This window comes from Arachis ipaensis, chromosome B3, assembly GCF_059453495.1.
Source record: "Arachis ipaensis isolate K30076 ecotype BB chromosome B3, ASM5945349v1, whole genome shotgun sequence".
NCBI classification, from domain to species: Eukaryota; Viridiplantae; Streptophyta; class Magnoliopsida; order Fabales; family Fabaceae; genus Arachis; species Arachis ipaensis.
Window position 1 is genome coordinate 29,160,467 of NC_142438.1, and position 16,423 is coordinate 29,176,889.

General features: G+C 36.3%; 1 protein-coding gene across 1 annotated transcript; it reads right to left on the reverse strand.

Moving 5' to 3' along the window:
• Nucleotides 1-7,503: 7,503 nt before the first annotated feature.
• Nucleotides 7,504-13,814, reverse strand: LOC107630098 (Pentatricopeptide repeat (PPR) superfamily protein). The gene is made up of 5 exons (XM_021118564.2): nucleotides 13,375-13,814; nucleotides 11,302-11,884; nucleotides 11,026-11,066; nucleotides 9,271-9,898; nucleotides 7,504-9,170 (listed from the first exon to the last, which is right to left on the reverse strand). The coding sequence occupies exons 4-5, from the start codon at nucleotides 9,894-9,896 to the stop codon at nucleotides 7,574-7,576; spliced, it is 2,223 nt and encodes a 740-aa protein (XP_020974223.1). The 5' UTR covers nucleotides 9,897-9,898; nucleotides 11,026-11,066; nucleotides 11,302-11,884; nucleotides 13,375-13,814; the 3' UTR covers nucleotides 7,504-7,573.
• Between the last annotated feature and the right edge of the window lie 2,609 nt (nucleotides 13,815-16,423).

A 16,423-nucleotide genomic window follows, 5' to 3' on the forward strand; every position in this document is an offset into this window, starting at 1 on the left:
TGAAATATAACCCAAACCTGGCCGGTTTGAACTCGGATCAGTTCTTGGTGAAGGCTCAGTTTCACTTGTGTATACTTCATCAAATTTTTCTTCAAAATTTGAAACATATCCAATACCCGATTTGTTTGGTATAGGTTTAGTATTTGATGAAGAAGCCACAAATTTTATAGAGGAAGTGTTGAAAACTGCATCTTCCTTGGCTATGTAACCTAAACCAGATTTTTCAAACAATGGTCTTTGACTTGCAAGTAATTTGTCCAAGTTACTAGAACCTTGAGCAAATTTTGCTAAGTCACCATTCAGCCTTTTTATCATATCATTTAATCTTTCATTTTCAGCAATTAACTCATGAAAAGGATCCACAATGTGCTTTCCTTTTAATTTTTCAAGTTCAGATTTTAGAAATCTGTTTTCTTCAATGATGTCCAAAGCACATTCAGTTTCCTTCACCTTTTTTTTAAAAAAATCATTTTCAGCTCTTAACACATCTCTTTCAGATCTGCATTCATTGTATTTATCAAGCAGTTTTAATGTGTTTAAGGTGAGATCATCAATAATAGCATGCAAGTCCTCAATGGTCAAATCATAATAGTTTACCTCATCAAGATTGTTGTTTCCAGCCATGAAGCAGTCTTTGTCATCTCCTTCAGATTCTTCTTCTTCATTTGAGTCATTCTCAAGATCCTCCCAAGCTGCCATGAGTACTCTTTTCCTTTTCTTCTTTCCTTTGTCCTCCCTTTTGAGCTTTGGACAATTTAGCTTGAAGTGTCCAGCCTCCTTGCAATGATGGCACGTCACCTTGCTCAAGTCTATCTTGTGCTCCTTTCAACTTGAACCCTTGTATTTGCCCTTGTTCTTCATCATCCTTCTAAATCTCCTAGCAAAAAACAAAAGCTCGTCATTTGAAATACCATCACTAGACTCACTCTCTTTCGGTTCTATTTGTGACTTGAGGGCTATTCCCTTTTTCTTTGAGTTTGTGTTTGTGTGTGTGGCTTCATAGGCAAGGAGTTTTCCTCTCAGCTCATCATAGGTTATGGGACTTATGTTGTTGCTCTCGGTTAGAACAGTGGCAGTGTTTTCCCATTCTTTTGTGAGGCTTCTAAGGAGTTTTCTCACCAGGGTTGTTCTGCATAGTTTGTACCCATAGCATCAAGGTTGTTGATTATGATTGAGAATCTCTCAAACGCTTCATCAATGCTTTCTCCATCCTTCATGCTAAACATCTCGTACTCTTTTCGCAGCATATCAATCCTCGTTTCTTTTACTTGTTTGGTGCCTTCGTGTGTAACCTGGAGTTTTTCCCAGATTTCTTTGGCTGTCTTGCATCTAGACACCTTCCGGTACTCTTCAAAGCTGATAGCACAGTGAAGAAGGTTGATTGCTTTAGCATTCAGCTCTATCTTCTTCTTGTCATCTTCATTCCATTCAGCTTCTTCTTTTGGAGTCACCACTCCATCAGCACTTATTTTTGTTGGGATCTTGGGATCGCTCACAACAATCTTTCATATGTTGTAGTCAATGGATTGGATGAAAATCCTTATCCTTTCCTTCCAGTAGGAGTAGTTCTTCCCATTGAAGAAAGGTGACCGGTTGTTTGACTGGCCTTCAGTGAGGGTGTAGGCAACTGTGGTTGTGCCCAAGTTGTTCGCCATTGGATCTTTGCTCCAAGCGGTTAAGCTTGATTCTTGAGACCTTAGCTCTTGATACCAATTGAAGATTGTGGTAGGCTTAGAGAAGGGGGGTTGAATCTATGCCTTCCTTTTTGCTGTTGTTATTACCCTTTTAAACAAACTTTCAATTCAGGTTCTGTTTGAACTCAGCAGCGAAAATTTATGAGACAATTTATTTTTGTCTCATGAATATCAGAAAACAGAACTCAGCAGAGAAGAGAAAAGCTAACACCAGCATGTATCCTGGTTTGGTTGCCTTGTGCTATGCAACCTACATCCAGTCTCCTCCACAACTATGGAAGAATTTTACTATAGTTAACAGTATTACATACACCAATTTCACAGGATTGACCCAATCCTTTCACACTCAAGTTCTAACCTAACTTGACATTGGCTATGCTAATACCTAACTAATCAGTCTTAGTGCTAACCCAACTAAGAAAGGGATACCTCACAGGTACAAGATACAAGACATAGACATACCTAAAGAAATCTGAAAATAACTCTAGGCTTTTCTCTCAAGTGTATCACTCAGCCTTTTTCCACTCATGGCTTTTACTTGAGCTTTCTCACAATGCCTTTTCTCACAAGAAATTACAGAAAGATAAACATAGAAAAGTACATTACAATCTGTAAAACATGAAGGAGATTGACTTCATCATCAGCCTCTTTGCTATGTGCAAAACCAGATTCGCAAACCTCAGATGCAGTTCTTCAGTATTGGCCGAATACTTCTTTGAAAGAAAGCATTATCCAAGTAGAGGAACTTCTTAACAGAACACTGTTCTCACACTCTGGTTTTCTCTCCTTGCCTTCTGAATGAACAGCAAGCTTCTTTTATCTCCTTGCATGTTGCTTGGTTCTTCTTCTAAGGTCAACACCTTGAACCTTGAGCTTCACCAACCCACAGATTCACTTTTCTCCTTAATCTCCAGATTAGAAACTTTGCTTCTGACTTCCTCATCTTGACCGAAAGCCATAAATCAGCAACCATAACAGTCTTCCAATGGTCAACTTAATCTGAACCCTTGAAAACCAACTTGGTCCCCAAGTCATGTTTAAGACCGTAGATACACAGCAGGGAAGAACAGAAATCATCTTTCCTTTGTATCCCATTTCGGATAGAGCAGAGAGTTGGGAAGAAGAGATGAGACCGAGTTGCATGTAAGAGGAAATGATTTACCTATAACCTAAACTTGATTTGGTTTGGATTTTCAGATTTGATTTCTGAGCTTCAAGCTTAATCCTTCTCTCTCTTGCTTCTTTGGTGACTAGCTTGGTGAAGAAGCTCTCTCTCTTTCTCTTTTTTACTTTTCTGAAGCTGTGATTTGACTTGGTCAGAGAGGAGGGGAACGTTGCTTTTGGTAAGGCAAGATGGAGGGAATTGAAATTCACTTTGGGCTTGGATCGGATCACTTCTTTTTGCCCGTTTTGATTTCTTTGGCTTTGTTTCTTTTGGGCTTCTGATTTTTGCTTTCAGCCCATCAACCTTGCTAATTGCTTTTTATTCCATTTGGGCTATTGAAATTTGGCCTGCAACAATAAACAATTAGTAATAAGTAAATATAATTAATCAACACTAATTATTTATTTTGTCCAAAAATAACGTTTGTCATCACTAATTAATTTAGTTAATTTCTTAATTCAACATAATTTATTTTAATTCTTATGTTACTAATGTCATTTATATTAATAACTTTTATATATATATATATAATTACTTGTGTTTTAATACATTTACCTTGATAATTATCCGTTTAAGATATTTATAATTTAAACCGCTGACTCAGCAGCCCTAAAGCTTGACACCCAGCGCCCATTCTTGCCACCTAACCACCATTAACCCACTAATCATCATTCAGCCATGCATGAGTTTATTTCGGAGAAAAAGAAAAGAAAGAGAACCGAGAGAGAGAGAAAGGACGTGAATTCCTTGGCGAACTCCTTTTGACGTTCGATTTCTTTAGATCCGTAACATCGATGAAAAAATTTAATCTGATTAAAGTGTTCGTATTTTTCTTCTTTTTAAGTTGACGTCACTTTTATTCGGAGAAATTGATAGTGAAGCTTTCCCCCAAGCTTGCGTGATTCGGCAAAAGTGATGAGAATGTGGGATAACCAAAATCATACTTAACTCTAAAAAAATATATAAATAAAAGAATATTGCCAAGAAAAAATTAAGAAAATTTCACGATAGATTTACAAAAGGTATATATAAGTATAAGACATATGTTGAAAATTATATTAATTGACTTGACTTATGGTATGTATATGAAGAATTATAAAGATGGCGTTTTATTTTTTCATCTTCAAATTTTTTTTAGTATAGATCTGTGCAATGCATGAAAACTTTGAGAGTAAAGGGTTAAATACGGTTTTGGTCCCTAAAATTGAGTGTGAAAATCGAACCGTTCCTCATCTAATTTTCGATTTAGAGTCGTTCTTAACGTTTTTTTTTCGTATTAAAATCGTCCTTTTTAATAAATTTTTTTATTTTATTACAAAAATACCGCTATTCTAATAAATAAAAAATAAGTAAAAAAAAAAAAGAACGCCAGGGGAGGAGAGAAAGGAAAGGGGGAGGGAGGAAAAGGGGCAAGGGATAGGGGGAAGGGGGGGGGACGGCGTCGGCGGCGAAGCTTGAAGCCGCTGTCGCCGTCAGGAAACCCAAAAGAAAGAAAGAAAGAAGAAACGAGAGAAGGGCTGCGACAGGGGGAGAAGAGAAGAGGGAAAGGAGATGCCAGCGCTGCTAGGGCTCGCCGCCGCCGTCGCGTCGTCATCGGGCCTTGGAGGGAGACCACGCTGCTGAGCCGTCACCGCTGATTCGCCCACGAGTTGCCGTCGGGGAAGCAGAACAGCGAAGAGAGGAGATGCGCGAGTGGGTCTGCTTCTTCTTTCGCATCTGCTTCTTCTTCTGCATCTGCTTCTGATTCTGCTTCTGCATTTGCATCTGCATCTCCTTCTTCTTCGGCTTCTTCTTCTGCATCTGTTTTTGCTATTGCATTTGAATTTTGCTTCTTCTTCTGCATCTGTTGAATTTTGTTATTGAATTTGCTTCTTTTTCTGCATCTGTTGCATCTATTTCTGATTCTTCTATTTTTTAATTTGCCATTGAATTTGATGATGTTATGGATTTTCCTAATCTGTTCTTATTTCTTGTTTTTGTTTCTTATTTTGTTCTTGTTTCTTATTTTCCTAATCTGTTCTTGTTTTCTAATATGTTTCTTATTTTTCTAAATTTATAGATTTTTTATTTTTGTAATTGAAGATGAATTTGGATATTTTTAATTCTTGTAATTGGATTTTGTTAACTGTATTTAAAATTTTGAAATTTTGAGTTTTGTTAATGAAAGAAGAATTTGTTCTTCTGAAATTATTCTGAATCTGTAATTGAAAAATTTGTTAATGGAAGAAGAACAATTCTCCCGGAAGAAGAAGAAGAACAAGAAGAATGAAATGGTGAAAAAAAAGAGTATTTTTGTCATTTAAAAAAATTTTTTATTAAAAAGGACGATTTTAATACGAAAAAAACATTAAGGACTATTCTAAATCGAAAATTAGATGAGGGACAGTTTCGATTTTCACGCTCAACTTTAGAGACCAAAACAGTACTTACCCCTTATTTAAATTAGTCCCTGGAAATTAAAATCGAACACTTTAGTTTTTAAAAGAAATTAATACACAAAAATATCTTTAAATTTTTTTTTGACAAATAAATTAGTCCCTGACATATTTTTTTCGTTTGTACTTAACGAAAAATGATGAAATGACACGTTTAGACACCCACATAATCCATGATTAAATGACACATTTAGACACCCACATGATCCGTTTAGACACCCATATAATCCATGATGAAATGACACATTTAGACACTCACATGATCCATGATTAAATGACACATTTAAACACCCACATGATCCATTTAGACACCCACATAATGACATAATCCATGATGAAATGACACATTTAGACACCCACATGATCCATGACGTGTCCAAGGACTCAGATAGACAAATAAGTTCCATCGGCATTTTGTATTTATAAAAAAAAAGAGAAGTTCTGTGCGGATTCTCTTTATCAACATAGTATGCTTACAAGTCGTGTAAGCATAAGCAGGCAACACGTGTATTGAAATGTGTAGAAACGGTGTTGAGGGAATGGCACTGAGGATTGATGCATTTTTTTGTTCTTGTTTTTCGTAGAATGAAATATGTATAATTAGTTGTTAATGGAATTGCTTAAGGAAAATAATAAGTGGGCTGCATAAATTAATGGAACAACTATTTTGTATGGTTTCAATAGAAGATAATATTGGACTCCAAAAAACAGCATACATACGTGGCCCTAATTGGAGGAACACGGGAATGTAAAATTTTGTTGTGACAAAAAAAAAAAGGAAAAAAAGTACCAAAAGTGAAATTAATTGAGTCGATCAAGACTGAAAAAAAAAAAGTAATTAAAACGATGGCTTAATGTTCCGTCATAGTACTAAATCCTATAAAACCTATTTTTATTTAAAAAATCATTTTTTTAATCTAAAATTTGATTTTTCTTTTCAAAAAACTGTTTTTTATTTAATACAAAAACATTAATTTTATAACATTTTAAAAGATTAATTTTATTTTCGATAATATTTATCTTTAAAAAATTTGACTAATTATCTTTGGGAATAGAAAGAGTGTTTTTTTTTAATACCATAGAGGATTTAGGATTTTTGTTTATTTTTTAATTACATTATACTAATTATAGTAATTATGATTTATAGGATTTAGGGTGAATAGTTTGCTATATGGTGTTTGTTGTTCAAGGTTTACATTATAGAAAATACAATTTTAAATGGTATACCGTATACGATTTAGAAGAATGTGGTAGTACTATGACGGAACATTAACCCGCGTTCCTCCAATTAGGGCCACGTATGTATGCTGTTTTTTGGAGTCCAATATTATCTTCTATTGAAACCATATAAAATAGTTGTTCCATTAATTTATGCAGCCCACTTATTATTTTCCTTAAGCAATTCCATTACGGTTCCGCTACATTACCAACAGCATATCTGCCAACTTTTGCCAACTTATTTATAATTGTGTTTCATAAAAGTGTGTCCGTGGATGTGTCTAATAAAAATGTCTTTTTTATAGCTATATTTAATAAAAGTGTCTTTATAAATATATTTTCTGGATGTGTCTCTTTATATATGTATTTAAAATATATTAATTATTAGACACATCCACGAACACACTTCCATAAAACACAATTATAAATAAGAGTTGGCAGAAGTTGGCAGATAATATGTTTGTACCCTATACTTTTCCATTCCATTAACAACTAATTATACATCTTTCATTCTACGGAAAACAAGAACAAAAAAGACGCATCAATCCTCAGTGCCATTCCCTCAACACCGTTTCTACACATTTCAATACACCTGTTACCTGCTTATGCTTACACGACTTATAAGCATACCATGTTGATAAAGAGAATCAGCACCACAGAACTTCCCAAAAAGAAACCTAAGCCTTCCAAGCCCCCTCCCCAACTTTCTCTCTCACACAACATTCAAAGTCTCGACTTTCTTTTTCTTTTCGGTTTTGTTTAACTTCGAAAGGAAGGTTAGCTAAGGCCTAAGTTTGCCTCCAAATGACCAATATTTAAATGACTCTCATATTTATAAAGAATAAAATATTATTTCAACAATATTTTCTTGAAAAAATAATATCACACGCACCGGAATATATCAAAGTCTGTGTGGTGGTTTTGACTCAAACAACCATAGACTTTTGACGAGTCAATCTACATGAATGCTGTTGCAATTGCAAGGTAGGTCTATCAATGAAGATGAAAATATGTGATACTATAGTTCAATTTACAAATAGAAAAAAAAAATGATATAAAAGTCACCAATAGTCTCTACAAGAACAGACACCACCTTTACAATGGTGAAACCTAGTTCTATCTCTCACAACAATCTCTATTTGATACACTTTCGAAACCAACTTCATGAAGGTATGGCAATCCTCACATATTCTGAGATTTTTAACTATGCGAATACATGATGACTCTTTCCTCCCACTTATTAGCCCATAACATAATGCTAATTTCTCACTATGCCAGAGAACTAGTTCTTTCTTCTCTTCCTCTTCTATATCAACCAAAATGCCTGAGGTACTTGGTGTGTAGCCAATTAGCTTCAATTCACTCACTACCTCACCTAATTTCTCATATATTTGATCTGATTTTTCATGATATTTATCGGCCATCATGAACTCGTGCACCTCATTATTCATTTCAATCCTACTGCATGCCCTCTCCTTGGAGATGCCTCTATGACTCATCAATTTCCTTATCAATCCAACATCATCCCATCTTCTTTCTTTGGCATAAATGTTTGACAAAACTACAAGGGCTCCATCATGATCAGGTTCTATCTCAAGAAGTCGTTTGGCTGCAAATTCACCTAATTCAACCTCACCGTGCACTTGACAAGCAGACATAAGGGATCCCCAAATGATAACATTTGGAGCGAAAGGCATTGTCTCAATAACCTCAATAGCTTTCCTCAAGAGGTTGGCTCTACAATACAGGTCAATCATGCAACCATAGTGCTCAAGCTTGGGAGAGATGCCATGCTCATCAATCATGGATGAAAAGAAGTTCTGACCCTCTTCAACCAAACCCGCATGACTGCATGCGTAAAGTACACCAATAAATGTAACACCGTTGGGCGTAACATGTTCTTCTTTCATCCTATGGAAGAGGTTTATGGCACTATGAGCATCCCCATGCATGGCAAAAGCATTGATCATACTGGACCAAGATATCACATTTTTTCTTGGCATGTTCTCAAATACCTCTCTTGCTCTGTCCAAGCTCCCACACTTGGCATACATATCAATTAGAGCATTGTTGACAGACAGAGCTCTTCTAAACCCATTTTTATCTACATATGCATGAACCCATTTTGCTTTTTCAAGCACACCAACATGAGAACAAGCGGAAATGACACTCAGCATTGTTATCTGATCAGGAACTATTCTGCGCAGCTGCATTTCATCAAACAATTTAAGAGCCTCGTGAGGCTGATCACTCTCAGCATAACCAGATATCATTGCACTCCAACACACCAAGTCCTTTTCAATCATCTCGTCAAATATCATACGAGCCTCTTTAACCATTCCAAGCTTTGCATACCCTGAAAGCATTGCAGTAGAAACGACCAAGTGTTTTGTGGAGAATTCATCATACAGCTTCCGCGCCAAATCCATTGCACCACAGTTTGCATACATGTTAATTAAGGCCCTCTGTAAGTGAGAGTCAAGAACCATATCTCTTTTCCGAATGAGCTCATGGATTGCTTTGCCATAGCTCAAATTCCCAGCATGACCACAAGCAGAAAGCACAGTACAGAAAATCACACCATCTGGTTCCACACCAGAGCTCTTCATCACCTCATATAGCTCCAAAACACAATCATAACAACCATTTTGGCAGTACCTGTATCATAACACCAGAGTGAAAAGGTTGGAATGTTATTGAGCAAAGTAGCAGCAAGCAAAAAATTCACCCAAAAACTATTTGCGGCATACATCCATACCCATCAAACATAATATTCCAAGCAACAACATCCCGATGAGACATTTTGTCAAAAAGCAAGCGTGCATCCACAACGCGGCCACAAGCCGCATACATACCAATCAAACCCGTTTGAATAAAAGGATCAGCATCGAAGCCCAACTTGGAAGCAAAGCCATGAATCTCCAAACCTTGGTTCAAAGCAGAGGCTCTGGAAACTGCCTTAAGCAAAGGAGGAAAGCTGAAGTTGTCAAGAGCAAGGGGGACACATGTCCTGAGGGTGTAATAGAGCAAGAGAGCGTTGTAGGGTGTGGGGCCGCGAGAGAAGTCGCGGAGGAGTTGGTTGGAAAAATGGGTGGGAGGGTTTGGGATTTGGGAGAAGAGGGAGACGGCATACTCGGAGGAGAAGGCGGCGGAGGAGAGGAGCAGGCGGATGAGGAGGGAGTGAGAGCGTTCCAGGTTGGAGCGCAGAATTTGAGTGTGCACTTGCTTTAGTTGTCTCAAAGTTGTCGAAGATGTTATTGCTTTCAGCAATATATTCAACTTTTGGCTTTGGAACTCGCGGGGTTGGGCAACAGTTTTGGTTGTCTTCGTCTGTGTAGGGCTCCACATGGACACGGGCATCGCCATGTTTAAGGTTGTCGCCATTCCTGTCCAACAGAATGAAGGAAGGATAAAGCTGCCGTCTCAAAATGAAGCAATTAATCAAACATATTCCGTTCGGATCAAGGTTGCAACCATAGTTATCAGAACCGAACCGGCAATTAAGGTCACTGGTTCAACCGGTGGGTCACTGATTCACCCGGTTGACCCAATCATAATTTAAAAAAATATAAAATTATATAAATGAAATTAAAATTATGTATTAAAACTTAAAATACAAGTCTTTACAAACATAATAATAATAATCAAATATTAATTTTTAGACATAACTAATGATGCAAAAAGAGATAATAAACTAGTTTCTAATACAAAATACTTTCTCCATTTAAATAAACAAGAGCAAGTAAAAGATAACACAATCGATAAATCAAGTCCAAGTGATCTTAAAATCAACATTTATATCTTCATAGGACAAATTTGGAGCTTGATCAACATTTTCCTCATTTTGATTTGCATCTATATCTTCCATAAGAAACACTGCATTATGCAGAACATCAGAAACAGAGAAAGAAGAGTTTGGAGAACTACAAGAAACTAGCAAACTGAATTAACTTCATCTTATCTTTCCATCAATGAATCAATTCTACACACCTCTTAGAGGGATGCAAGAGCTTCATTTATAACAGAGTTGGAAAAGAGAGAAAGATTAGATATCAGAATAACAAACCCTAATTAACTGTACCAAACTGATTTTGTTACTGACCAACTCTCTTATCTCTTATCCCTTAACATACAGCAACAAAAGATTTAGCATTTTTTAAGCAACACAACAACAAGGTTCAGTAACAAATTCAACTCAACTCAATTATCCAGCAACAAATTCTACTTTCAGCAACAACCACATTTATGATATGTTCAGCATCAAATTCAACTTACAGCTGACAACAAATTCTACTTCTAAAGTTCTAGCAACAAATTCAGCTATGATAACTATGATAACTTTCAGGCAGCAACAAAAAACTTCCAATTCTCCAAATATGATTTACAGCAAATTAACATTAGCTAATCATAATTTCAGCAACAAACTCAACTTTCAACAACAAATTCAAGATGTACTAATAATTTACAGCAATGAAATTGAAAGAGGAATAACAAGGCCGAAGCTGAAACTCACCTGGACAGAGAGATGAAGCAAAACTTAACTAAGTGATTATTCTGCAAAACAGCACCAAATTCAAGGTTCAATAAACTCAGTAATGATTTTCGGCAACGAACAAACTTAGGCTAAGTGATTATTTTGGCAAGTCAACAACAAACTCAAGGTTCATGATGATCAGTAACAAATTTCGGCAACACATTCAACTTTCAGCAACAAATTACTTTCGGCAACAAAATCAAAGTGCAGTGATGCAACAACAAAATTGAAACAGAAAGAACAGGGGAAACTCACCAAATCAGGTTGCACGAAGGGAGTTGACGGCGAAGGAGAAGCTGATGGCGAGGGAGAAGCTGACAGCAAGGCCACCGGGATCTGTTGCCTCTGCTACCGGCAACGAAGAGGGCAGGGAAGGGAGAGATCGAGACCAGGTGCGAGACAGAGACCGTGAGAAGCAAGAAGACGACGACCACCACCACCAGAGGGACCAGATGCGGTTCCGTCTGCTTCTGCCGCCGGTGAAGCGAGTGCAGGGGCACGGGACCACAACGACGACCGAGGTAAGGGGACGAGGTGAGGGGACGAGGTGAGAGACCGAGAGCGCGACAAGGTGAGGCCGTGAGAGACTGAGAGTGACGGTCCCTCACCTCGGAGGCTTCGACGTTGCGATGCGACGCCGCGATGGTGGCTTCAATGTTCACAATTGCGTCGGCGGCGGTAGCAGGCGGTGGTTGGACGGAAGTGACGGAGGAGCAGGATCTCGATGAGAGGAGCTCGGACTGGCTGAGTGTGAGGAGGCAGGAGCAAGGTTCTGAGAACCGGACCGGTTATCAAACCGCTTTAGTTATTGGTTCACTGGTTTATTGATCCAACCGGTCTAACCGGTGGTTCAACCGGAAAAACCATTTTAGAATAGAATAATAAAATTATAAATATGCAAGTATTAAGTTGAGGGTATAAGGTAGTATGAAGTTTTTCTAATGGAGTGGTGAATTACTCTTAGGATTTTCCTTTTTTATATTAAATGCAAAAATGCCAGATGAAAGCATGATACCAAGCAAGTACAATTCCTCATCGGTACACAAAACGTTAAAAGAAATGTCTGACAAAAATAGGAAGAATAGAATTATCATAAATCCAACTAAAAAATAAACATAGTACTCGGATAAATAAACTTGATAACATTATTAATAACAAAGTTGGTAGTGTACTAGTGCTAGAAAGGCTTCACCAAATGAAGGTGCATACAGGCTTTTAAAGACAATAGACTTGGATCTGTGCAGTAGCATTTTAGAGACAATAGGCTTTTAAAGACCATTTGGTAAAACTAAGCTTTGAATAGGTACAATACAGGCTTCACCAAATGCTCATAACACACAGAAAGACAGTTTCTCAAGATACATAAATAAGTGCTCATCCTCTGAAAATAATCATCTGAATCGGTATAAGGCAGGAAAAAATGACCATAAGTCTCTTTACCCAAGTCAAAATAAATAACCATATCTGAACTCAACAATCAGCATTCAGCACCAAACATTACAAAACATTAACCAATAATCACACTAAACCTGCAACCAGCAATTACAAAGCAGCAACAAACATTACTACATTATAAAACATTCCAAAACAGTGATGACACTAAACCTGCATAGTAAATAATCTCAAAGACAATGATCACCAATATCCAGCAAATAAACAATAAATACACAACAACAATTTAGCAAATAAACAAGAACAAGACCTAAATAGAAAATCCAACAAATTAAGTCGCAGCAACCTAACAATTTGACAAATTAAAACAACAGCAGCCCAACAATTTAGCAAATTATCAACTTAACAAATTCAACAGCAGAAAATCACAACAAAACAAAAAAAATTAAAAGTAACAGAAGAACACAAGAACAATTAGCAAATTAACAAGTTCACAATAACAGTTAAAAAATTTACCAGAAGAACACTAATGCAAGTGGAATCATCATGCTAACATGTTTTCTGCAAAGATGTTATTTGTACAGCTAAAATTTCCTAATTACTATGATCCAATTATTCTAATTTCACATGCAATCAACTTACTAAGTTTCTAAAAGCTAGAAATTATAAAACCAACCAGAAATATGGTTAAAGCATTTCATCAAACATGTTGAGTGCGGTAAAATTAAAACGAAATAAGAGCATTCAAAGCTTAATTTCAATGTGATAGAGAAGAGAACATAACTATTGTAACTTTAATTTAGTCTATGAAAAAATCCAAATCACTACCAAATCAAATAATTACTTATTGTAATAGAAATCAGAAGTTGCAGAGTTTGAAGAAGAGTATTGGTGTTGTGTGAGTGTATTGTCTGGTGGCAGGTTTAGGGAACTCACGGCAGGGACAAAAGAGAGCAGTTCGACGGCTGAGTGGAGCGCGCGGGTTGGTCGGAGAGTTTGAAGCAGAGCAACGTGGCTTCCAGACGAACGCGAACTCGAACGGTGAACAGCTTGTGAACGCGAACGGTGAACGCCGAGCGAACGCGAACGGCGAAGAACGCGAACGAAGACGCGAACGTGAACGGCAAACAAAAGGCGACGGAAGCGCGGCTGAGCAGACAAAGACGACGGACGCCGAGCTCGAAGAAGCAACCGCGATCGCTGACAGCGAACAGGGGTTGAAGACTTGGAGCACGAGGGAAGCTAGATGACGGATGGCGAACTTTGAGTGCGACGGACGGCGGCAGTATGCCCTTCTGGCAATGGTGTAGGCTTACAGTGCTAGGGTTTTGTGGTTGGGTGTGGGTGATTTCTCTGACTGAAAGAAAGATAGGGAGAAAGGGAGAAAGAAACGAAGGAGCTTCCCTTTTTTGTGTAAACCGGCCGGGTTCCGGTGCGGTCCGGCCGGGTTCCAGTTCGGTCCGACCGGCCGGTTCTTGTCCGATTCAACAGTTTTTCGTCGGTTTTTTTATTACCGGTTTTATATGTCTGATCGGACCGTTAATGTTACCGGTTCATAGTTAAACCGGTCTGACTGGCCGGTCCGGTCCAATTTTCAAAAAATTGGGCAGGAGCGCGTTTTGGTTAGGGGGCAGGGGCTTAGGGCAAGGGCTGGTAAGAGTTACCTTCCGTGCCCTAATGTGCCGCAAAACGGCGCCTTCTAAGCTTAATTAAAAAAATCGGTCAGGTCACGGTTCGATTCAACCGACCAGTTTCTAGCCGGTTTGACGGTTCAAGAGCGGTTTTTGAATTTTTCGATTTTGACATCTAACCGATTCGCTTTTTACTTTTTCCTTCGGTTTGTGGTGTGACCGGTTCAAATGGTTGGTTCAAACTGGTTTTCATAACCTTGCCATTTATATTCTAGTTGTATAAAACTAGTCGGTCGATAATTCGGTGGCTATTAGTGAAGTCACTAAAACCAGTCGCTAAATTAACAATTAGCAACTGATTTAGCGACCAGTAATTTAGCAACTGAATTAGTGACCAAATAGTTGTTCACCCTATTTCACTATCAATTGCAAAATCGGTCGCTAAAATAAAAATTAGCGACCGCTTTTGTGACCAATTGTTCCAAAGACATTATTTCCGTTTTGGTTGCTAAATCCATTGCTAAATAAAAAAATAGCGACCGATTTTATTGATCGATTTTATTTTGGTTGTATTTAAAATTTATCTGTCACTAATTCGATTGCTATTAGCGACCAATATTGATTTGGTCTTGAAAATTCTGTTTCGGTCGCTAAATCGATCGCTATTAGCAACCAATTTTTTCGATCGCTATTCCAGTACTTTCTTGTAGTATTTGATTATTAACAAACCTAACTATAATTTAAGAATTTTATTAATGTATAGTTTAAAATTCGTTCAAAGTGTGAAATGAATTAAGAAATTTTTTTCAAGTAACCATTAAAGTATACTGCCTCAAAAATTAAGTCCTAGTAAATAAACTCTCTCAAAAGTAGTCAAGCTACTTCAAAAATAATATAGCACACTTCAAAAGTATATTGTCTTTTTTTTTTTTTTGTGCAAACGGCTGTAAATGCAAAATTATTTACTTCAAAAAGGTGATCATATAGAACACATTTTGATTCAATGTTTAAAGTTGAGCCTATCCACACCGCAATGCTTGGTTTAGTGGCAACTATGTTTGCCTTGCTAGAAGGTGCATCGAGTTCAAATATTAGTTGAGACTCGATGTTGTTTAAGAACTCATAGTATTTATGGTAGTGTATATGAATGTGTTGTGTGAGTGTGTAAAACATGGGTGTAATACCTAAGATTGAGAACTGTTCAATCCGTTTGACCAAAAAAAAAAGTTGAGCCTATCCAATAAATTAAACTGTTTAGAAAAACTACTTCTTTCATATGTTACAAATACACTTTGAAACTTTCACGTGTAACAAAAGAGACTAACATAAAAATCACTCTTTAAAAAATGTTAAAGATAACAGTTAAAAATAACTTTTTCGTAATTCCAAAACTACTTAAATAAAGTTACAAACAAAAATATCATATTATTAGTAGTTCTGTTAATATTAAGTGAATGTTTACGTAATAAATTTAGTAATTATGTAATATACACGTTCACTCAATGTTAAGAGAACTTCATTAATAATATGATATTTTTGTCCTTTAAATTGTTTTTTTGAATGTAGTATAATATTTTTTAATCTTCAATGTAACTCTTTCGTATATACTTCTATGCATTTATTCCAATATTTTTCTTACCATCTTTCCCAATCAATTAACCTTCTTTTCACCTTTCTTTCAACTTTTTTTTCTAAATATCTTTTAATTCTAATTCAAAAAAAAATGATGAGATAACGGATACATCATGAAAACAAAAATAAAAAATAGTATACTTGTGTTAGGCTAATTTTTTTAGTAATAGACACCTAGTATGCATTATGTATAATTAGAGAATTATGACGTATTTTTTATAGATATAGAAATATTTTTTTTAAATTAAAATTTATAAATTAGAGATTCAGTTTTGCCTGAAATACAAAATTTAGAATTTGATTTGTGACATAATAAAAGTGATAAACAAATTTGAGGCTTAATTTTGTCTGAAATACAAATTCAATGTCTGATTTGTACATTTAAAAAATTTTTTAATACAAAAATATAAATCTGACTCTCAAATTTGTATATTTAAAAAAAATTAAAATAAAAAAATTTAAATTTAGTACTCAAATTTACATGTTTAAGAAAAATTAAAAATTAAAAATCTAATCTTTAAATTTATGGTCTTCACATAAAAAAAAATACATCTTTGACAGCCTAACACCAAATTTAAGGGTTAATATTTAAATTTGTCCCTGAAAGATCACGCGATCTTCATTTTCGTCCCCGAATGATTTTTTTAATCAAATTAGTCCCTGAATAATTTTTTTTAAATCACGTTCGTCCTTCCGTTAACCTCATGACACCGCCATTAGAA

Bases quoted from the DNA above. Each gene is read 5' to 3' on its own strand.
- LOC107630098 (XM_021118564.2), bottom strand. From the start codon at position 9,896: ATGGCGACAACCTTAAACATGGCGATGCCCGTGTCCATGTGGAGCCCT. The intron at 9,171-9,270 runs GTATGGATGTAT...GTTATGATACAG, and splicing joins TGGAATATTATGTTTGATGG to GTACTGCCAAAATGGTTGTT.